The 21,563-nt window shown below is 32.9% G+C and overlaps 3 protein-coding genes across 9 annotated transcripts; 2 read left to right on the top strand and 1 right to left on the bottom strand.

The window, feature by feature from the left end:
• Positions 1 to 64: 64 nt before the first annotated feature.
• NDF5 (NDH-dependent cyclic electron flow 5) lies at positions 65 to 3,578 on the bottom strand. Its single transcript, XM_022300532.2, has 3 exons — positions 2,942 to 3,578; positions 1,164 to 1,637; positions 65 to 445 (listed from the first exon to the last, which is right to left on the bottom strand). The coding sequence occupies exons 1-3, from the start codon at positions 3,449 to 3,451 to the stop codon at positions 248 to 250; spliced, it is 1,182 nt and encodes a 393-aa protein (XP_022156224.1). The 5' UTR covers positions 3,452 to 3,578; the 3' UTR covers positions 65 to 247.
• Positions 3,579 to 9,256: 5,678 nt separating this feature from the next.
• LOC111023155 (casein kinase 1-like protein HD16) lies at positions 9,257 to 17,394 on the top strand. 7 transcript variants are annotated; one of them, XM_088121230.1, is made up of 18 exons: positions 9,257 to 9,718; positions 10,019 to 10,081; positions 10,443 to 10,882; positions 11,197 to 11,322; positions 11,405 to 11,478; positions 11,593 to 11,662; positions 11,744 to 11,799; positions 11,895 to 11,966; positions 12,268 to 12,362; positions 12,539 to 12,605; positions 12,682 to 12,811; positions 13,160 to 13,378; positions 13,485 to 13,615; positions 14,471 to 14,645; positions 14,754 to 14,844; positions 16,088 to 16,245; positions 16,354 to 16,542; positions 16,857 to 17,394. In XM_088121230.1, the coding sequence occupies exons 3-18, from the start codon at positions 10,469 to 10,471 to the stop codon at positions 16,914 to 16,916; spliced, it is 2,127 nt and encodes a 708-aa protein (XP_087977356.1). In that variant the 5' UTR covers positions 9,257 to 9,718; positions 10,019 to 10,081; positions 10,443 to 10,468; the 3' UTR covers positions 16,917 to 17,394. The 7 variants fall into 7 exon arrangements, with proteins under 7 accessions (XP_087977356.1, XP_022156213.1, XP_087977352.1 ...); XM_022300521.2 differs by having other exon boundaries at positions 9,988 to 10,081; XM_088121226.1 differs by having other exon boundaries at positions 9,988 to 10,169; positions 10,446 to 10,882.
• Positions 17,395 to 19,394: 2,000 nt separating this feature from the next.
• LOC111023158 (H/ACA ribonucleoprotein complex, subunit Gar1/Naf1 protein) lies at positions 19,395 to 21,512 on the top strand. The gene is made up of 4 exons (XM_022300529.2): positions 19,395 to 19,643; positions 19,918 to 20,066; positions 20,163 to 20,278; positions 21,162 to 21,512. Exons 1-4 carry the CDS (start codon positions 19,484 to 19,486, stop codon positions 21,331 to 21,333), a joined length of 597 nt encoding a protein of 198 aa, XP_022156221.1. The 5' UTR covers positions 19,395 to 19,483; the 3' UTR covers positions 21,334 to 21,512.
• The last annotated feature ends 51 nt before the right edge of the window (positions 21,513 to 21,563 follow it).

Raw genomic sequence — 21,563 nt, 5'->3', positions numbered from 1 at the left:
GGCTTAAACTGACTGTTGTAAGCTATGATGAGTGAGTTCAATGTAGAAGAAGGAAATATAGAGCTTACTCAGAAAAAGAAAGCAAATCCTATTAGATAGTTTTGGAAAATGACTCGATGTAGCACATTTCAGTGTGGTCAATGAATCTCTTGACTGTCAAAGTTTCTACACCTGTTTTTTCTCCTTTTTGTTTTTTGTACAATCTGGATTGAATCCTTGGAAGTTTTTAGGAGTGAGGAGATTTTAGCTAGTAGAGATTTGGGTTGTGTAAATGTTGAGAGCCAGTCCATACTTGTTGAGGCTGCAGGAGGATTGGTTTGAGTATGGCTGACTGAGCAACACATATGTAAGAATATTCTCCATAGTAGACATGGTTTGATCCAGGGCTGAACATGTACAGTTCATCAAATCCATCTCTCCCCACCACCACAGAGTTTCTCCTTCCCTGTGCCATGCCAAAACAAAAATGCAGGTGATTAAACCCAATCATGGAGCTTAGAAACTGGCTGGTGTGTCTAAATCTTGTAACTTTTGTGTATTTTGGTTTTTGAATTTTAAAAATGTCTATTTTGATCCTTCGAACGTAAAAAAAAATTATTATTATTTTAATCCTTGACAAGAAAAAAGGACAATGATCAATTTTTATCTTGAAAGTTGATGAGGTGTATCTATTTTTATTATAAACTTTCAATTTTGCCAAATTGCATCTATTCACTTTAAACTTTAAAAAGTGTTGCAATTTTAACGTTGGGATAGAATAATCTTTGAAAAAAAACATTTTTATGTGTGTTCAATAAACCATAAAATATACTTGCTACGAAGTTGATAGGATTTAGACAAAAGCAACACTACAATTGGTTTTTTTCTTTTTTTATTTTTCTTTTGAAATTTGTAAATTTGATAAAGTCATTTAATGGTCAATTTTGTGCATTAATCAAAATTAATTTGGTTCAAAAACTTGGTTTTCAATAAAATAATGAGTTTTTGAAGATTTTTACATTTTTACATTTTTTTTGTCAAAATTAGTTGGTGAATTAGAAGAGATTGAATAAAAATTTAGAGTTAAATTTAATGCAATTGAAAGTTTAGGAATAAAAAATAATTTTCCCCCAAAAATAACCATATTTATTGTTGCTATTAATTTGGGTCTAATATTCACTTACCCGGTCTATGATCGTGAAGTTCCGTGGAGCATTGGTGTAGATTCTGCTCATCTGCTCCATCAATTGCTTGTAGTTGTCTGTCTCTTCCCCCAGAGACTCCTCATCTTCACTCTCTCTTTGGCTGCTTCTGCTTCTGCCCCAACCAGGAAGAATCCCTTTGAGTGTTTGGCCCAATAATCCATTGGCATTGCCACTGCCACTGCCACTGCCCTGCCCATAATCTGGAGGGACAATGGCAGAATTTGATGATAATGGTGGCCATGGCCTCCTCTGGAACTCTGACCCTTCCAGTCCAATGGCGTAGGTTGCCTCTGGTGTGCTCACTGTCAAATGGCTCAAAATACAGCCCTTCAAATCTAGGGACGTTTCTCTATTGTTGGACACTGTTAGTTCAGATGTTAATAGGTCTTCTTCTAGAGTTACCAAGTATTTCAGCTCCACCATGCCCTCTGAAACTCTGCTCCTCAGCTCGACCTGAAAAGTTCCAGAACCAAATTTATAATTTAACTCGGTAACTATTCCGGTCCTTACTACTTTTAGTTACTAGTTTTGAAAAACTATAGAACCAAATGATTCAATGAATAATAGATTTTCAGTGTTTTTGAACAGGAGTTTGGTGGTAGATTTAGAAATTGAAACTCAATTCAAAAAATTGTTGAGTTCGTTGAGAGGTGGAATTCCATCCATATAAAAAAAATTGAAGACTGGTGTTCGTTAACCCACTTCAACCATGTTTAATACTGATATCAACAAAGACTCCATATTGATAACCATTCGAAGTAATGTGGCCTTTCCTAAACAAGTTTTTAGCTAAATTAGTTCTTATGGGCCATATACGACTTCATCAAGATTAAGACGATGTCTACCGAGATTCAATATTTCTTTCAGATTCAGGTAAAACTAGTTCAATGCCCGTTCTTTGTTTACTTACCGACAACACAGAGTGGTGTTTCACCTCTAAGAATCCTTAGAGCTCCCTTCACCTCCTTGTTTAGTAATGTATTTTGTAAACTATTGTAGTTACCAATTAGATATTAAAATATTTTAAATTAATTAATTAGTATTAATATATTTATATGATAAAACATCATATATATATTAATTATTATTATTATCTTTCTTATTTAGTAACGAGTAGTGTTATATTTTACATTTTAATAAAAATGAAATGAGCTTATAAAGTGTAATTTTATATTTTTTGAGATGATCTTGCATTTAAAATTTTTAAATTTAAAATTTAGAAACAGTAAAAACATATAAAAAATTTTCAGAATTTCCACTATTTAAATAACAAAATTTTAAATATTTGAAAATATAAAGATTCGAATAATCATTGATGTCCTTGTATCGTTTCAAGTACATTTCTAAATTTCAATTTCGTAGAACCATTTGAAACTTCAAACTTCCAAAATATTTTTTTCCTTTTTTTGTTAATTCAACATTTACGGAAGAAAGGATTGAGTCATTGAACTATAATAACAGTTCAATGTTATTATGTTCACATTTAACTATATTGGGTTGTGCAGAGTGCGAACCTTAAAACTCTATGAACGAATTAGAACTTTTTTTTTTTTGAAAGTACAACATCTGATTCTTATTAGATACGAGTTTAAATTAAAAGCTCATTTAAAAGGATTTATAACCACTATTTTTATTTTTCAAAGTTCCAAAGAATGAAATAGAGATTGTTTAGAGATGAAGAATCAAAATGGAGTAAACTATTAAACAAATGGAACAATAATCTTAAAGATTTAACGCCAAAATGTATAATTTGGAACCTGAATTGAGTCGCTAGGGTTTCCTCTAACATCATGAAGAGCCCAAGAAACAGCGTCGAATCGATTATCTCCGCAGTCGAGGGCTAGGGCTACGGACACGCCTCCTCGAACAACGCCGCCGCCGCCGTTCTCCTCCGACTCCGATACCGAAGAGTGTAGAATCTCAATCGATCCTCCATGCCACATCGGAGATTTGTACGACGTGATTAATCCGCTCGGGAGCATCAGAATCGCGGATCCTCCGTTTTCCAGCCGCAATTTCGCGACCAATTCGTCGCCGATTCCTTCGAATGTGACTCCGTGCCCCTGCCCGTTGAATTCCTCTTCCAAATACTCCACATTCATCGGTTCGTACGGGACCGAAGCCACTTCCGGAAGTCGGAATCGTCTTACTCTGCTGCGGATTTCGGTCGAGCGAAGAAAGCGAGGATGAGCGATGCGGCGGCGCGTCGAAGGTCGCGCGTAGGGGACGACGGCGGGAGGATGGAGGAACCTTGCGCCTGTGCTCATGGATTCCGGAGGCGGCGGCGGCGGGTGGCCGGAGAGAATGAGGCGTCCGTCGTCTCTGTCCCCTTTGCGACGGAAGTGAAGTGGATAACGTGATGATTTTAATGGACTGGTTCGTGTTGGTTTTTAATTCGGTAGTATTTATTTCATTTATCTATTTATTTGATTTTTTCACTAATTAATATTGAGAAGCTGTGAAATAAAACTGTTTAAAAAAAATTGTAACTAAAATAAATATTTAATATTTAAAAATTAAAAAGCAAAATTAGATTTGGAAAGGAAATGCGCCATTGGATATATATATATATATTTTTATTATTATTATTATTATTATTATTATTTTGACAAAGAAAGAAACTTTATTGGATAACTATTTCTATGCTTTTGGATTCTTCAATAAGTTCATTTTTCAAATTTGAATTTTGAAAATGTTCTTAAGATTATTAGTAAAATTTAAAGGAAGAAAAATAGAAAAGAAAATAAATTAATTTCTATTTTTAGAAAACCCCATTTTATCATTTTGGCAATCTCCCTCTCTCTAATATCTTTTTTATATTTACGTGCAATTAAATAAACTGTCACTCTCTATTTTTCAATGTACAAAAATATTGAATTAAACAATGGTCATTTTTTCTTGAAAAAAATGTATAACGTTGTTGGTAGGAAAGGGTTCATGAAATCAAATCAGTGTGATATACTGAATCAAATTGAATATGTTTTTGTTATGTCCAACAACAAGTGGTGCTCCATTAGTTAGTTTGATAATTAGTATGCCATTCGTTGCTGTACATGATCAGAAAAAAGTGAGTGAATAACTGAATGAAAAAAAAAGAGACTTATATTGGAGGCGATTTGTTGACCGCCACTTGTCAACGTCTGAATTCAACAATTAATGAGATGGTAACGCCACTCATTGAAGAGGATTCAACGAAGTTAAGTTTCCTCAACTCGGTGTCTTTGTTCGGAGCTACCATACCTTATACATGTCGGCCCACCTACAACAGATACGAACCGATGTTAAAGAGTAACTGATAGAGCATAGATGATAGACATGTTTCCCGACAAGATAGCTTAGTTCTAAGTTGTTGAGAGTTCGTCTCTATAAATAGAGTGCCCACCTCTCATTAAAGGTCCTAAGAACTTCGATGTAATCAGCCTGAACTTCATGGATCTGAGCTTGATCAATTTTACGATCAAACAACTTCTATTCTTCTGAGTATATCAGTCAATTCTATCATGATCGATCTATGTCTAATTGTAGTGTTCAGATAACCACGTTTGGAGAATTTAAAGTAATGATTTTAGTAAGAATAGTCAAATAGAGTATTATAAGGACTACTCGAATCAAGTTGAGTAAAAAAGTATGGTATACTAACCTTTTCAAGCGATCTCTAGTGAGCTAGTGACTAATTGAGTTGAGTTAAGTCAAAAAGTATGATATAGCAACCTTTCCGAGCAAGTCTTTGGGATCTCTTATAAACCTTATGATATGGTAAATGAATATATTAAGGGAGACGGCGAGTGGATGTTGTCATGCATAGAGCCCGATGGATCCCTATACTCTATTCTCGTCGCCTGGATAGAGCAATGCTATGATTAGTTGCACCATCTCGTAGGTGACACATTTTTGTAAATAAAATGTAACTTTCTATTTTTAGAATGACATTTTTGCGATTAAATGATTTGGTACACGTATTTTTTATTTGATATAATTTTGTAAAATGTAAAAGAATAATTAATAGATCACATGTATGGAAATATAAGAGTAAGTAATTGAAAGGCGGTTGGCTGAGGTTTTTATTTATTGTTCACAACTTTACAATTTAATTATTTCTATTTTTTTTAAACATATTGAAAAAGAATTACATGTAGCATAAAAGTTTTAATATTTTATTTAAAAACAATTAAATATTTAAAGAATTTCAAGGATTTCCTCATTATCCTATGAAGAATTTTTAGCACTCGGAATTGGAAGAGGATCTTTCTCTTGGATTTTATACTAGATTTGTAGGTATAATTCCCATATCCTACTTTTTAAAAAATTTTAAAAGTATTTTATGAATAGAAAATAAATTAAAGTTAAAATACTATTTTCACACAATATTTTGGATTTCTATTCTAGTCAATTTTAAACTCAGTTTACCTCATTAGTTTATGAGTAAATTTTTACAGAAAATCATTTTTATAAGTAATTTTTAATGTTGGTGAATCTCACATCATTTTTAATATGATATTGATATGACAAATAATGATACCCTCGCATTAACATAAAATTTCCTAGTTTGTGGTTGACTTTTACGGAAAAAATTAATCTCTATTAACCTTTCTGGTATAAATTTTGAAAACACATCCATGATAGGTATTTTTTTAATGGAAATGATTGTTATTACTATTTTGTCAAGTTATCTAAAAATTAACTTCAAACCAACGGTGAGAACTCATTTTAATACTTATATTAATGGACTAAATTTAAATATTTGAAAGTATATAAACTAAAATATAATGAATTTCAAAGTATATATAGGGACTAAAATAGTATTTTCACCATAAATGAATGAATGTAAACAACTATATGAAAGAAAGTATATGTATTTTTTTTAATTGAAGGTAACAGAAAACATCTTTTAAATTATGCATTTTCTTAATTTGGGATCATATGACTATTATCATTAAGTCATATCATTTGTTATTTTTATATTTTTTTTAAGTTTCTATAAAAAAAGAACATTGTTGTTTATTTTTATTTTTTTAGTTGGCTCAAAAAATTATGAGATTGTAAAATATTAGTTATGAAATTACAATTGAGTTATGCTCGCTTTGGTATATAAAAAAAAAATTAAAAAATCTACTCATTGATAAAATATATAAACATAAATGTGGTTAAACTAAACTTATATTATTTAATAGAAAGGCAACCACAACCAATGTTTGGTTGGAAATGACTATGGAGCCAGATAGTGATGGCCACCCAAAAGTTTTTATAATATTTCATGTAAATTGTATTCAATTATTATTTTTTTCTTCTTTGGAGCAATGTGATTTTTTAATTTGGTAGTTTAAACCAATTTTAACTTTGATCATATTAAAGTAATAAATTTAAATAAATAGTGAGATTAAATATTAGGATAATTGATATCTATGTGATTCCACGAATTACATAAATTATATGATATTATCTACTTTGCGTTTAAACTCACATGACCACTTATAGCTGACGTATGAAACACCACTTGTATTTCCAATATTTTTTTAATCTTTGTTTATTCGATTATCCAGGAGTCGGCGGCACTTATGATCCGTTGTACTCAGATATGCACATTGTCTCCATATTCAAGCTATCCCTGCGAGACACACATCCACAATAATTAATACGTGCAATTTACTTTCTACTTTTTCTAAAAAGTCAGGTTCGAACGTGACTTATGTATTGGTAATCCGAGCATTGCTCAATTAATAAGGCACCTATTACTGTCGTGAAAGGTCTATGATTCGATCTTCTGCCTATATTTTTTGAAAAATCATGTATTTGTAATGGAATATATTAAGAAACAAATATATTCAATAAAAATGTTGAGGAGTTATTAATATTCTTATATATTTTGTATCACTTTGATGACCTGAGTAAGGATGCCGATGAGTGCAAATCCTTGTGTCCGATGTTTTCATATTGCATTATTTTATTTCATTTTTAAATTTTCGATCTTTGTAAATTTTAACATCTTTAGCAAATATATTTATCATAATGGTAGCAATTGGTTATCTAAAACTGAAAATATATTTACAAAAAAAAAAAAAAGATTTAAAAATAATACCCAATTTTTATTTTATTTGTTTTACTATTCCAATTTTATATACACACAATTCATGATACATGTAACAATATCCCACTTTATAGATATTACCATTTAGATTTTAGTTTTAATTTGAGAAAAAAAAAAGCGTTTTTACCTGTTTAATTTAATAAGTTAATTTTAACCTTAATTTTAATTTTATAAAATTGAATCATAAATTTCAATATGTGTATCCTCAAAATTAAATTAGAATATTGTTTGAAAAATAAATCAATAAATCACATAATGTAATTAATAAAATATACAAAATCAAAATCATAAAAACATCCCAATCTAACTACATAACATAATCATGAAATTAAGAAAATAAAACTCAACAAGATGTTACACTCTGCCTAAAAAAGTCCAATATAGTTCAAAAAAATACTCGTAACTAATTATAAATCTTTTTTTTAATTAGATACTTAATTAATTGAGGTGTTAATTTGTTAAAAATAAAGTAATTATCAAATACCTATCTTAAAATTTTAATTTATTTGTCATCAAAGAAAGGTTAGGTAGCTATTTAAATTCATTGTTCAACAGTGCACAAATATTAATGACTCTTTTTTAATGATATGTAAAATATAATAATGACTCTACCTGTCTATTTCATTTAATTTAGCAACATTCTTTTAATTCAATTAAATCTTCTGAAAGAAAACATTATTATATTTACATATTTAAAGCATAAGTTTTTACCAATAGAAATGAATAGGCCCCAAAAACAGGAGGATGAAAATGGAATGCACCAAAGTGTCATTATTTATTGCTTTATTTACTTATTTAAGATTAAAATATTATTTTGATTTTTGTATTTTCGAATTTGGTTCATTTTAGTGATTGTACTTGGAAAATGTTCATTTTTGGTGTCGTTACTTTTAAAAAGTTATTATTTTAGTTTATCTTTACAAAATTTTAACACATATTTTATACGTAACGAAAACTCTTTAGTATAAAGTAATGTTTACATTTTAATAAATATATTGATCGTAGTGTCGTGTTGAAATTGTTATAGAAAAATAAAAATAAGAATAAAATTAAATTACCAAAATGATCACTTTTTAAAAATATAAATATTAAAATAAACTAAAGTTGAAAGTACACGGACTAAAATAAATTTTTTGAAAATAAAAAAACAAAATAAACCGAAGTATAGAGATATTTAATTACATTTGAACAAAATGGTTTTGAATATTTTAAGGGCTACTAGAGTTGTTTGATGTATGTAAATATAACTTAAATGTTTAAATATTGTTTCCATTATTAAAAATCTTGTCAAATTTCTATTTTGGTTTTTGAATATTTGCAAAAACATTATTTTAAATTTGATAGAGTGGTGTATATCCTTGAATAGCCAAAGAATTGGCAAGTATTCGCCGAATTACCCCATAAAATTGAGCGATATTTATTTTATTTTAGTTTATAGGTAACTATTTTAGTCATTGTCATTACTCATACCATTATATCCACAATCCACGCCTATGCTAACTTCTATGATTTCAATACGTTTCCACGTCAACGGTTAAATCATTTTGCTCATTATCTAGAAGTCGGAGGTTCAATCTTCCATCCCTATATTTGTTGTATTAAATAATAATAATAATAATAACCACCAAAATAGTCTGTTTTTAAAAGTTTAGGATTAAAACAAATATTTTAAAAGTTTAATTACAGAAATACAATATTGTAAAAGAAGATAGGGACTAAATATGAATTTTAAAGAAAGTTCGAGGACTAAAATCGAGATATTTCAGGTTAGAGGACCCGAAATAAAAAGTAGATAAAAGTTAAAGGACCAAACTCAAACTTAAAAAGGTATAAGGACCAAAGTGAAAATAGAAAAGACTCTGAGGACCAAAACTTTATTTAGATTTCTAAAATGAAAAAAAAAAGAATTACAATATTGGAGAGAGAGAGAGAGAGAGAGAGAGAGAGATGGAGAGAGAAAAGATGATGCAAAGGGAAAAACAAAAAGAAACATACATAAGAGAGAGTGGAAAACATGAATCATCATCACTCACAATCTCAATCTCACATTTTTTCATTTCTAATGAAATTCTTTTGCAATTTCACCTTTTGGGAAATTTAGAAAAAATGGCAAAAACAAAATCTTGAAAATCTCAATCTCCACCTGATAATAATAAAAAAAAATATACCAAAGTTTAGGGCAAGCAGGATAAAATTTTCTTACAGCTTTTTTTTTCTTCCATGTCCAGAGCTTATCTTTGATTCCAACCCCATAACTCAAAAATACACAGCGAACAATCAAAAAGCAAGTTTTGTGTTTCTGCCTGACTCCATCCTTTCACTCACCCAACATCATCGACTCCATAATTTTCCCTTTTCTTCTTTTGGGTTTTTAATTTTTTGTTTATCTCCGATCAGATCCAATTTTCTTCCTGCCCGATCATTACTCTTTCTGTTGCCGGATCTATCTGTAAGTTTTTTTTTCTTCGTCCATTTTCCCGTTTTGTAACTTCCACCGCAATCGGATCATTTCTGCTTTTGGGTTTTGTGTTTGCTTGTTGATGATCGGTTTTCTCTGTAAGTTTGTTTCTGATGATGTTTTTGTGTGTTGGGTTTCGTGTATGATCGCCTGATGAAACGTGTTTTTTTGTTCTTTGGAATTTTTCACTCTTGCTCCGATGTTTAGTCTGATTTGGGATGTTGTTGTTGTTTTTCTTTCTTTCTTATTTTTCTTGTCAGACCTTGTTTATGATTTTATCAACTTATGAAGGGTCAAGAAAGCGTTATGGACCTGTGTGTTAATTTTGCAACGGAATCAAGCAATCTTTTTTAGGTACATTTTTGTTCCTACTCCCTGGTATTTAGATGGACGAAAGTTTACAACTGTGTTTACCTTGAATGTATCTTCCCCCAATTTTCTGGTAATTTTTTCTTCTTACTACCTGGCACTTTCTTAGAAGGAAGTTTCTTCCTCGTGTTTTTTTGTCTGATTTTCTTTATTCTGAAATATATGCCATCTGTCTCGAAATCTGAATATATTTCATGGTTATGGAGCTTTTTTTTCTGAGCCTTCTAAGGGCTTGCTGTGCATCATGTTTGTTTTAAACCGAACCCTGCAAAAGCTCTAATATTAATTTCCAATATTGTTGGATTTGAAAATTCTGGGATAATTTTTCTTTTTTGGGTGAATAAAGCAGGATGTGATGTGTATGGGGTGACAATGCCTGAGTTGCGAAGTGGAGCCAGGAGATCAAGACGGCTTGATGATCTTCAGCCTTGCGCACAACCACTTGATCAAGGAGAAAATTTGGCCGTACCTGCTCCTAATAGAACCAGAAGAAGGGTTGGTGCTGGAAGAGGAAGAGGTGGTAATGCCACAGCCGTAGCGAAAGGTCCCTCAGTGGCAATTCCTGCAAGACCAACAGCTGCCAGGAGAGGACGGGGAATCAGATTGATAGACTTAGATCCTGAACCTTGTGAGGTTCTTCCTGAAGCTGTTGCCCTTGGGGCAGCAGAGCCTGCTTTCAATCGAGTTGAGGCTGTTGCAAATAAAGATATGGCCATAGAGGGTGGAAGTGCAGATAAAGTAATGGGAGTTGAAGAGGAATCAGGCACAGCCCCTGTTCCAGACAGGGTATCTCTTGTCTTCTTCTCTTGACTCTGTACATTTGTTGTTATATGTCATTTTTAGAACATTCAATTACACTGATGTGGAGGCCGCATTGCACTATCATTTATATTTACAAACTCGACTTTTTTCTTGCTTATTCTACTCAGTATTTTATTTAAGTTATCCCAAGGCTAAAGCTTCCATCACTGTGGTTCTCATTTTGTTTCAGGACATGTAATGCATTTTGAGCCGTTCTTAAATAAATAAATAAAAAAGGAATCTGAATATGGCTAGGATGCAGATGTATTTGACTGATGTGTTCCGCTTTATGTTCACAGGTACAAGTCGGCAGTTCTCCTCTATACAAGGTTGAAAAGAAACTTGGCAAGGGTGGTTTTGGTCAAGTCTTTGTTGGCAGAAGGGTCAGTGGTGGAACTGATCAGACAGGTCCTGATGCAATCGAGGTATCACTTACTACATTAATCTTCATTCCATAGGATTTAAAAGATAGTGTGGAAGCATGTTTTGATGAGAATGAATTCACAGGTTGCTCTGAAATTTGAGCACCACAACAGTAAAGGTTGCAGTTATGGTCCTCCCTATGAATGGCAAGTTTATAGGTAAGATTAATTGGATGTCTTTTCTAAGTTTAAGAATTGAGCTAACAATGTTTATTTACTTATCTGAACTATCATGGGCTTCCTCTTGGATTTTTTTTTTTTTTTTTGGTTAAGTGCTCTAAATGGATGCTATGGAATTCCCTGGGTTCATTACAAGGGTCGCCAAGGCGATTTCTACATTCTGGTGAGGCTTTAACCGGAATGCTCCTTAACAGCTGAAATTTTCAAATTTATTTATGTTTGACATATGGTACCTGGATACCAGGTCATGGACATGCTAGGACCGAGTCTATGGGATGTCTGGAACACTCTTGGCCAATCGTGAGACAAATAACATTTCTGTCTTGAACGCATTATTATGTGTGCATGTGCATTCGGTGTTTTGTTCTACCTTCTTAATTTGGTATTTGAAACAGGATGTCTCCAAATATGGTGGCTTGCATTGCTGTGGAGGCAATATCAATTCTTGAAAAGCTTCACATGAAGGGGTAGGTTCCCTTTTTAACTCCAGGTGTTTACCTACATTCTTTTAACAAAAAATTAACTTCTTTTGGAAAAAAAAAATTCAAATGGGAAAAGTTGGAAAAAAAAAGAAGACTGCAAAAGGATTACAGAATTCCACTTGGGGTAGTCATTGAGGTTGTGTAATTATGCAACTCTTTTGACGCAGAGCCTCAAAGGAAAGCCACTAATACAATATCATCCCAATTAACCCCCAAATTTCTGTACTCATTAAAACACCTTTTTCTCTTCTTAAGAAAACTCTTATGTTTCCTCTTGTAAATAAAGGTTTGTGCATGGAGATGTGAAGCCAGAAAACTTTTTACTTGGTCAAGTGGGGACAGCAGATGAGAAAAAACTGTATCTTATTGATCTTGGTTTAGGTATATGCTCTCATCAATAAGTCTTGTGTTCTTAATTTTTTGTGCAGAGTATAAGACAATATTATAGCATCCACCTGTTGTCTCATATGCGCCTCTTGTCCTACACCAAAAAGTTCACTACCTGATAATTGACTTTCTCTATTTTATTGCTTGTTCTGTAACCATATTTGGTTCAGCTTCTAAATGGAAAGATGTATCTAGTGGTCAACATGTTGATTATGATCAAAGGCCCGACATATTCAGGTTTGTGGGACTTTTCACTTTCATCTATATTTTCTTAAAAAATTTAAATGTTTTAAATACACTTTTTTTCCACCAGGGGGACAATAAGGTATGCAAGTGTACATGCACATTTAGGTCGAACTGGAAGTCGGAGAGATGATCTTGAATCATTGGCTTACACGTTAATATTTCTTATAAAAGGAAGATTGCCTTGGCAAGGATATCAGGTGGGTCAGCTTTTCTTATCACACTAGTATATAATATTATAACATGTTAATTTTAAGTGTTTTAATCTTCTTTAAGTTTAAGGATCAAAACAATTAATTTTCTTTTTAATAAATTATAGAAGGACATGCAATTTAATCTGTGGAAAAGCAACCAAATAAATGGGTACATGACATTTTTTGAAATTCCAAATTAAGAGAGTAGACATAAGTATCTAAAAATGTTTTTTCGTCATCCTACCTTTGAGAGTTGTAATGATGTATCTTGAAATTTCAGTAAACCTAGCATCATCTTCCTCCCTCTCTCTCTCTAACTAATCCCCCATTCTTCCCAATGATAAATGAATGCAGGGTGATAACAAGAGTTTTCTTGTATGTAAGAAAAAGATGGCCACTTCTCCAGAGTTGATGTGCTGCTTTTGCCCACCTCCATTCAAGCAGTTTCTTGAAGCTGTAATAAATATGAAGTTTGATGAGGAGCCAAATTATTCTAAACTAATATCCTTTTTTGAAGGCCTCATTGATCCATGTATACCACTGAGGCCAATTAGAATTGATGGAGCCTTAAAGGTGACTTTTCTCTCTCTATTCTTTGGTTTCCATTACCAAAGTTTGAATTTAATTTGTAGTGAAGAAGTTACTTCCTCATCTTATATGGTTTCTTTGATATAACTAGGTTGGGCAAAAGCGGGGTAGGCTGCTTATAAATTTGGAAGAAGATGAGCAACCAAAGAAGAAAGTGAGGTTAGGTAGTCCTGCGACACAATGGATTTCAGTTTATAATGCACGTAGGCCCATGAAGCAAAGGTGCGTTCGATGTCCACCGATTATACTTGGTGTTCAATGATTTTGAATTACTTTGTTTTGTTGCTTTAAAATCATTCTCTTTCACACGTGCTGCTTTTGTTTAACTCAGTTTAAGCTCATGATTTTTTATGAATTTGTCTCAGTGGTACTATAGTGATTTGACTTTTGAACAACCAAGCTGTGGACTGAGACCAGTTAGCTTGTATTAACTTTCATGAATATTGAAATAAAAAAGACAAACATCATGTAGGAAACACATTAAAATCATTATCTTGTTATTGAGAAATGAAATAATTGAAGCTCTTTAACTACTAACTAGGAAGCTATCATTTGGGGGATGTTAAGTTACTTCAGCCTTTTCTTTGGTTTATATCTAGGAATGAAGTTACTATTGAAAGAATGAAGATGATGAAATTCCATCTTCGCCTCTGATTGTAAGGAAAAGGATTTAACACATATTTAGTAATAATTATGGAGAAGAACACACTGGGAATTACAAACTATTTTTCCAATCGGCATTATTATACTAAAGTTCATTGTTATCATTATTTTCTGATGAATGGTATATGCAATCCACATTTCCGTCCTTAAATGAAAAATGTGTCGCAGTCTTAAAGTCCATATGTTTCATGGTTCAAATTTGACGCTTATCTTGTTACATGGCAATATCGCATACTTTAATGTCTTTGAAATGAAGTGAGATTTTTTCCTACCATTGTTAATAGTTTGAATGTTATGAAATAATACCCAATCTTCAGTAGAGTGTTTAATTTGTGGTGCAAGAGAACAATATAGAAAAGATACATAATATTGTGTTTATTCATTCTACTGACATAAGAGTTGCTGGACTTGTAGGTACCACTATAATGTTGCAGACTCGAGGTTGCGCCAGCACATTGAAAAGGGCAATGAAGATGGATTGCTGATAAGCTGTGTCGCTTCTGCAGCAAATCTTTGGGCCCTAATCATGGATGCTGGAACAGGTTTCTCTTCCCAGGTTTATGAGTTGTCAGCTGTGTTCCTACACAAGGTTACATCAAATCACAGAGCTTTATTTTGATAAATTTTAGTTTCTTTCAGTGTTTCCATGTAACTTTACTGTGTTAAATAATCTGGATTATAATTTGATTCTTGTCAGGATTGGATTATGGAGCAATGGGAAAAGAATTTTTATATTAGTTCAATCGCTGGAGCAGCTAATGGTAGTTCCCTTGTTGTTATGTCAAAAGGTAAGTGGCCTATTCCTCTTAAGTTTTAAGCATTTTAATTCAGATGTAATGATATTTGGAATTGATCGATTCTTCAGATTCTTCTCTTCATACCCACCCATGTTTTACTTGATACTTGATCTGAATCATATTTTTTTGTTACAAGAAACAAAAGTATTTAATAGATCGCAAAAAGTTGAGTTACAAAAAGACTCTTCAATTGACTATGATTAAAGATGAGTACTTATATAAAGAATCAGATAAAAATACATCCCCAATGTACCGCTTAAGCCCTTTCCATCCTTGGAAGATTCTCATGTTTCTCACCAATTAAACTCCCATAAAAAAAGCCATAGTCGCAAACTTTCAATAAACCAAAAAACCCTCACCTTATTTTTGAACCCATCACCACATAACAGCAACAAATAAAGCTTCTGTTGATTCACAAATGAAGAGCTAAGAAGAGCTACAAGTGTCTAGCTACGGATGAAACCCTCAAAGTGAAAAGGCAGTTCAGGAAAAGATGATACACATCTGTGCCACTGTTCTTCGAGAGGAAGCACCAGCTTTTGGGGAACTACATCTATAGGGATTGCTAGTTGAATTTTGTTAATAGGTATTTAACCCTTGGAGGCTGACTGTCCACAAGAATACCAAACATTTTTAACAATAGTTTTCTAACTGGGCAGTTCAACTGCTTCTGCTGTTGTAAGTTTATTGAGAAGTGATTCGGGTGAAAACTTTGCCCCCTTTGTCTCGCAGCCACACTCTTATCCATCCCTATGCTGAGCATGCTGGGAGTTACTTTTTTTTTTTTTAATATTTGTGTGTCAGGGCCAACTTACACCTCGACTAATCTCATGGGACAACCATTCATTAATAGTCAAGAAAACTCTTAGAATACTAAATCCTAGGTAGGTAGCCACTCTTGTTTGAACCCATTGCTTCTGAACACTTGACTTTTTTTCCCATTAGCATTAATGATCACTAGGCTAATGCATGGTAGTTTTGGGAGTTACCAATCCTAGGGAGAGCACTCCGCTCTTTTCCTACCATTGAGCTGGCTTCTAAACAATGTTTTCCCAGCTCCTTATTCCACAGACTTCTGAAGGCTACCGTCCTTGATACAGTCTATGGGAGATATTTTTCTTTTCAATTGGGTTATCTCCAAGTGGTGCTAATCTTCATTTTTTAATTAAAAAAAAAAAACTTTTTTTTATCACTATCAGCATGTGTTTTTATAGGTTTCGGCATAACCTTGCAGGAACACCTTATACCCAGCAATCCTACAAAGTCAGCGAATCTTTTCCTTTCAAGTGGATAAATAAGAAATGGAAGGAAGGATTCCATGTCACTTCCATGACCACTGCTGGAAGTCGTTGGGGGGTGGTTATGTCGAGGAATGCTGGATTCTCTGATCAGGTATGGTTTTCTATGAATTTAGAAATTTTTGTTTGTTCAAACTTTTGCTAAATTTCTTCTGAAATACTCTTTTTATGGTTCTTGTCCTGTTGGAATCAACCACTCAAGGTTGTGGAGCTTGATTTTTTGTACCCAAGTGAAGGCATTCACCGCAGATGGGAGAGCGGTTACAGGATAACCTGCATGGCAGCTACTGCAGATCAGGCTGCCTTCATTTTAAGCATACCGAAACGCAAATTGATGGACGAAACTCAAGAGACTCTGCGTACATCTGCGTTTCCGAGCACACATGTGAAGGTACAAACACTTCTTCATAATGATGAATCTGAAAATGAAAAATGTTCTCATTCATTCTCGAGAATATGACCACGACACCTACCCCCTTCCAACCACTGTTGCTCTCTAATCTCGAGTTTCTTGCATCGGAGTTTTATTAATTACATAAAAACAGAAAATGCTTACCCAAAATGAAATACTCGATGCATAAACCACACGGATTACCTGATTCACTTTTAGCAATTTTGTGGTATCTGCTGAACCCATGTGTCTTATAAGCAAATCTTTACGAGTTAGTAGTGATGGATGGTTTCTGCAATATGTTGTTTTTGCAGGAGAAGTGGTCGAAGAATCTCTATATTGCATCGATATGTTACGGGCGGACGGTTTGCTAATTATAATTGATGGACAGTGTAATTTGTATGTATATTTTGGTATGCCCCAGCAGAAAGGGGAAAAAAGTGAAAACAGAACAAACCTTTTTTAAAAATGTGGAAGCTGAGAGAGTTGAGCTGATTCAAGATGGTGGGATTTGGGAGAGAAAAATGGAGGAGGAGGAGAAGAGGAATATGATCAATTGGTTTGAAAATTCATGCCCCATTCTATTAGTTAACATTTTTAGTGGAGGAAGAAGAGGCAAAGGCAAGAGGAGGATTGTTGGAAAGGGAAAAAACAAAGAAATCTTGTGGAGTTATGATGACCAAATTGTGGTCTTAAATGCCCCCACTATGGCTTCTAAATGAAAAGAAGAAAAAAAAAAGACAAAGTTTTGTACAACTTTGATTGATTTCAACCCCTCTTTTAGTCTTTTACCATGTAAAGCCTTCAAATTTAACATGAAAAAAATGGGCTTCTTTCCCATTCTTCCATCAATTATTTGATTTTAGTCATTTTAACCATAAAGATGAAAGTGTGTTGATGAAATGCTTGCTCATTTGGTTGATAAGGATGTAGGAGGATGTTGAGGGAAATGATCTTTTCTTTTCTTTTTTCTCTCTTTCTTTCTTTTTCCTTTTCATTTTGGTCTTTCAACTTTTTAAAAACTTGCTAGGATAACTAATATGATAAGCTACATGAGAGTTTTGCAGGTTGTATTAGATGAAAAACACGAGTTCGAGTTGGTTTTAAGATGTTAAGAGTTTATTTGGTAACGCTTTTGTTTTTTTTATCTCATTTTTTAATAAAGAAAAATAGTAATGCGGTTGGTAACTCATTCTAGTTTCTTGGTTTTCATAATTTTAAATTAAAAAAATAAAAGTTTTATATGAAAATTAATTTTTAAAATTAAGTATTACGCATTTCTTTACAATTTTATTTTTATTTTTAGAAATGATAAAATGATTTTTATTATTTTTTTCTTTAAAAATGATATTTTTATTTATGTTTGGAAAAAATGAAACAAGAAATTTCTTTTGTTGTTTCCACAAGTTTAAAATATTTTTTAGAAAATAAAAAAAATTGAGAAATAGGAATAATTATTAAACGCTTATATTTCAATGCAATGAACGATGTTTATTGAGATTTTGTCACTCGGTTTGTTTTTCATTTCTATACTTTGACTAAAAGGTTACATGTGATGATAAAATTTTTAAGAGCATTTGAACTAAAATTAAGGTTAAAGACTAAGCTAACGGTCTAATTTACTACTTTTTATTTAAATGTGTGAATCAATATTTTTCCAACTATTTAAAAATTTAATTCAAAACTCTCTCTGTTTTATGAGGGAGTCTTTGTTAGAAAAGGATTTCACGATATAATCTTTATATAATCTCTTCTCTCTTTTGGGACTACACATTCGAGGACTCATAAATTCCTTTAGCATTTTTAATAAAAGAGAAAAATTCTCATATGTTGTAAAAGAGAGATTAAATCCCTCTAAGATTAGTTTGTCGTAGAGAATGAAATTAAGAATTTGATCTGTGTCGAGTCATCATTTGTTCAATATAAAATTTCATTTTCGATTTAGTTTTTGTATCGATTTGAGTCGATATGTATGTTGGATTTACCTTCCTAGTTGTCCAACTCAACTTCTTGTTCTTATATTCAATTGAATATTGGTCAAATTGGCATAGAAAAAATATATTATAGGTTTAAATCTTATTTTGGTTTATGAACTTTGATTTGTATTCATACTTAGCTTTTATAATTTTTAATTTATATAAGAGCTATTTTAATATTTGTTATAAAATCTAGAGATTAAGACATAACATTTGAAAGTCGAGGGACTAAAATATAATATAATATTTAAAAGTATAAGTACAAAATGAATAAACATCAAACTTGTCAAACTAGGATTTTAACCTTAATTGTATTAGAAAACCTAAAAATAAACAAAAAATTTAGAGGCCAAATTATATAAAACGTCATTGATTTACTAGGTTGGTTTCAATTTTGACAATAAATTTTTAAGAAGTTTTAATCTTAAAAGCTCAATCTTTAAATTTGATTTGGAAAATCTATGAGTTAGCCCTTTCTTTTAAAATGGAAAATTAAAACTTTAGGCGAGATTAATAATCCCAAGCTATACACATGTATAACATATTTCACAAATTCACAAATTTAAATTATAGTAGAAATTGGTAAATTAACTTAACTAATTTTTTTTGATGGAAAATTAACTTAACCAGTTAAGATATTACTGAATTCTCGACTTTATTCCACTCAAAAAAAGAAAGAAAAATGAACCACATAAATTTGCATTTTTTAATAATTTAACCAACTTTAAATAATGAAAAATAGAAGGAAAAGAAAAAGGAATTAAAGTAAAATAAATATAAAAATAAAGGAATCAAAATAAGATTAAAAAGGGGGGAAAAAATCTCTAAAAAAAAAAAACCCAAACTCGGTCACTTTATTTACCGCTAAATTCCACCCCATAAAACCCTAAAAACCCTAGCCAGAGATTCTGCGGCGAGCCTCTGATAAAAAATCTCCCTCGTTTTTGCACAGCAGGTGAAGAAGAATGCGACCTCCAAGAGGCGGCGGCGGCTTCAGGGGAGGCCGTGACGGTGGTTTCGGAGGTAGAGGAGGAGGCCGTGGCGGCGGCGGCCGGGGAGGTGGCCGCTTTGGTGGTCGTGGCGGCGGAGGTTTCCGTGATGAGGGTCCTCCGGCTGAAGTCGTTGGTTCGTCTCTCCCGTTACTTCTAAAAGCTTTCTGTTTTGCTTCCTATTTCGTGCTTCTTTGCTTTGATGATATTTTAAGAAGAGGTTTAATACAATAGTTTTTTCCCACTTTTATTTTACAATGCGATGTTCAGTTCGGCTCCTTAAGACTAATTATATCCAGATGTTTTACTAGTTTGATCGTTTTTTAAAAAAGTATGGGTTTTTTTTATTTACTTTTGTTATCTTCTTCGTTTTACTGTGTGCATCTCTATAATGATTCTTTCTGTTGCAGAGGTTTCGACTTTTCTTCACGCATGTGAGGGAGATGCCGTCACAAGGCTCACAAATGAAAAGATTCCTTTCTTTAATGCCCCAATCTATCTTCAGAATAAGACCCAGATAGGTAAAGTTGATGAAATTTTCGGCCCCATCAATGAATCTGTGAGTCCACTGGCCTTTTTGATTTTGTTAGTCGTTTAGTCTTGTTGGGTGTAGTTTTGATATATGATGAATCCTTGTTTTCTTTCCTGATTGCAGTATTTCTCGATCAAAATGATGGAAGGAATTGTCGCCACCTCGTATACTTCTGGGGATAAATTTTATATCGATCCGGCAAAACTTTTACCTCTCGCTAGATTCCTCCCACAACCAAAGTATGTAGTCCATCTCCTCCCTTTCCCTACATCAAATGAGGCCTAGAATTGAAGTCACTATCAAGTGATTGCTCATGTACATTTATATTGAGTGGTTTTATAAGGGCTTTCATGATGCCGCATTTAGAAAAGGGTTTTCATGGTGCCAGCTCCTCAGCCTCCTCTTAGTTTTATGTATTGGCTCACTGCACAAATTCTGTTTACAGGTCATTTGTACTATTGCACGTCCTTAACTAGGTTTTGCTTTTTCTTTCTATTATCTTATTTGGTTCAGGAATAAGGGTTGGATAGAATTTTAGGTTAGCATCTTTGTTATTTTCCTTTGTTTATATTGAAATCTTGAATGGAGGTGGGGTGATAAGTGAAAGATTCAATTGTAGTTGTAACTCGTCTACAAATTGTGTAAAATCACGGGAAACTGAAATAGGGTTGCTTTCCTGAATAAGCCTATCTTCATTGCCAGTTTGTTTAAAAAATCTTGATCTTGTGTCTCAAAAGTACTTAGATCCTATATATATGGTACCAAATTTTCATAATCTTAACAAACCATGTAGCTTCATTTTATGATTGTGTGTTTCAAAAGTGCTTAGATTCATGTAACTCTTGATGGTTCTTTTCCTTTTGTGTGCTTCTGGTTCTTAGTGGCTCAGGCTCTACTGTGTACTTGAGACAAACAATCTAGTTTACTGCTAGGATTTACCCTCTGGCCTCTTTGAATGGCTCTCAGCATGTTTCCCCTTTCAATTCAGTATCCAAATTTTGATAGTTGACCATAGAAGGGTTTAGAACTTCTTTATTAATTGACGAGCATCAAAGAACCACTGAGTAATGTTTATGTTGGCTTTCGTGTATAAATAATTTTGATGGTTGATCATTATTTCAGGGGCCAGTCTGCCGCAAGAGGTGGAGGCCGTGGTGGTGGCAGAGGTGGTTTCAGAGGTGGTCGTGGGGGTGGTGGTGGCTTTCGTGGAAGGGGTGGCCCAAGAGGCGGCAGAGGTGGCCCTCCAAGAGGTGGCGGGCGTGGTGGTGGCTTTAGGGGTAGAGGAAGATTCTAGAATAGCATTATGTACCATCATTGTTCTATCAATTTTCCATTTGCAATGTCATTCTGAGGAGCGTTTGCAGCAGGCTTTTGTTTGTACTGTATTTTGTTTAGCATTGAACTTATTGGTATTTAAGATACTAAATCTAATTCTGCTGCAAATTTTAAAGTCTTAGAACTGCTATTTTGCTATCTGTTCTTGAATATGATATACGGATTAAGTTGGGATGGAAGAAGAAATCA

The sequence above is a fragment of the Momordica charantia genome (genome assembly GCF_013281855.1).
Source record: "Momordica charantia cultivar OHB3-1 chromosome 1 unlocalized genomic scaffold, Mcharantia_2.0 BLBB01000001.1, whole genome shotgun sequence".
NCBI lineage: Eukaryota > Viridiplantae > Streptophyta > Magnoliopsida > Cucurbitales > Cucurbitaceae > Momordica > Momordica charantia.
The sequence above is the reverse complement of the archived record's forward strand: the minus strand, read 5'-3'. Positions and strand labels throughout refer to the sequence as shown.

Bases quoted from the DNA above. Each gene is read 5' to 3' on its own strand.
- LOC111023155 (XM_022300524.2), top strand. From the start codon at position 10,469: ATGCCTGAGTTGCGAAGTGGAGCCAGGAGATCAAGACGGCTTGATGAT. The intron at 12,363-12,538 runs GTATATGCTCTC...TATTTGGTTCAG, and splicing joins TCTTATTGATCTTGGTTTAG to CTTCTAAATGGAAAGATGTA. The intron at 16,246-16,353 runs GTATGGTTTTCT...CAACCACTCAAG, and splicing joins ATGCTGGATTCTCTGATCAG to GTTGTGGAGCTTGATTTTTT.
- LOC111023158 (XM_022300529.2), top strand. From the start codon at position 19,484: ATGCGACCTCCAAGAGGCGGCGGCGGCTTCAGGGGAGGCCGTGACGGT. The intron at 19,644-19,917 runs GTTCGTCTCTCC...TTTCTGTTGCAG, and splicing joins TCCTCCGGCTGAAGTCGTTG to AGGTTTCGACTTTTCTTCAC. The intron at 20,279-21,161 runs GTATGTAGTCCA...TCATTATTTCAG, and splicing joins AGATTCCTCCCACAACCAAA to GGGCCAGTCTGCCGCAAGAG.
- NDF5 (XM_022300532.2), bottom strand. From the start codon at position 3,451: ATGAGCACAGGCGCAAGGTTCCTCCATCCTCCCGCCGTCGTCCCCTAC. The intron at 1,638-2,941 runs GTTCCAAATTAT...GGAACTTTTCAG, and splicing joins ACCCTAGCGACTCAATTCAG to GTCGAGCTGAGGAGCAGAGT. The intron at 446-1,163 runs GTAAGTGAATAT...GGCATGGCACAG, and splicing joins ACTTCACGATCATAGACCGG to GGAAGGAGAAACTCTGTGGT.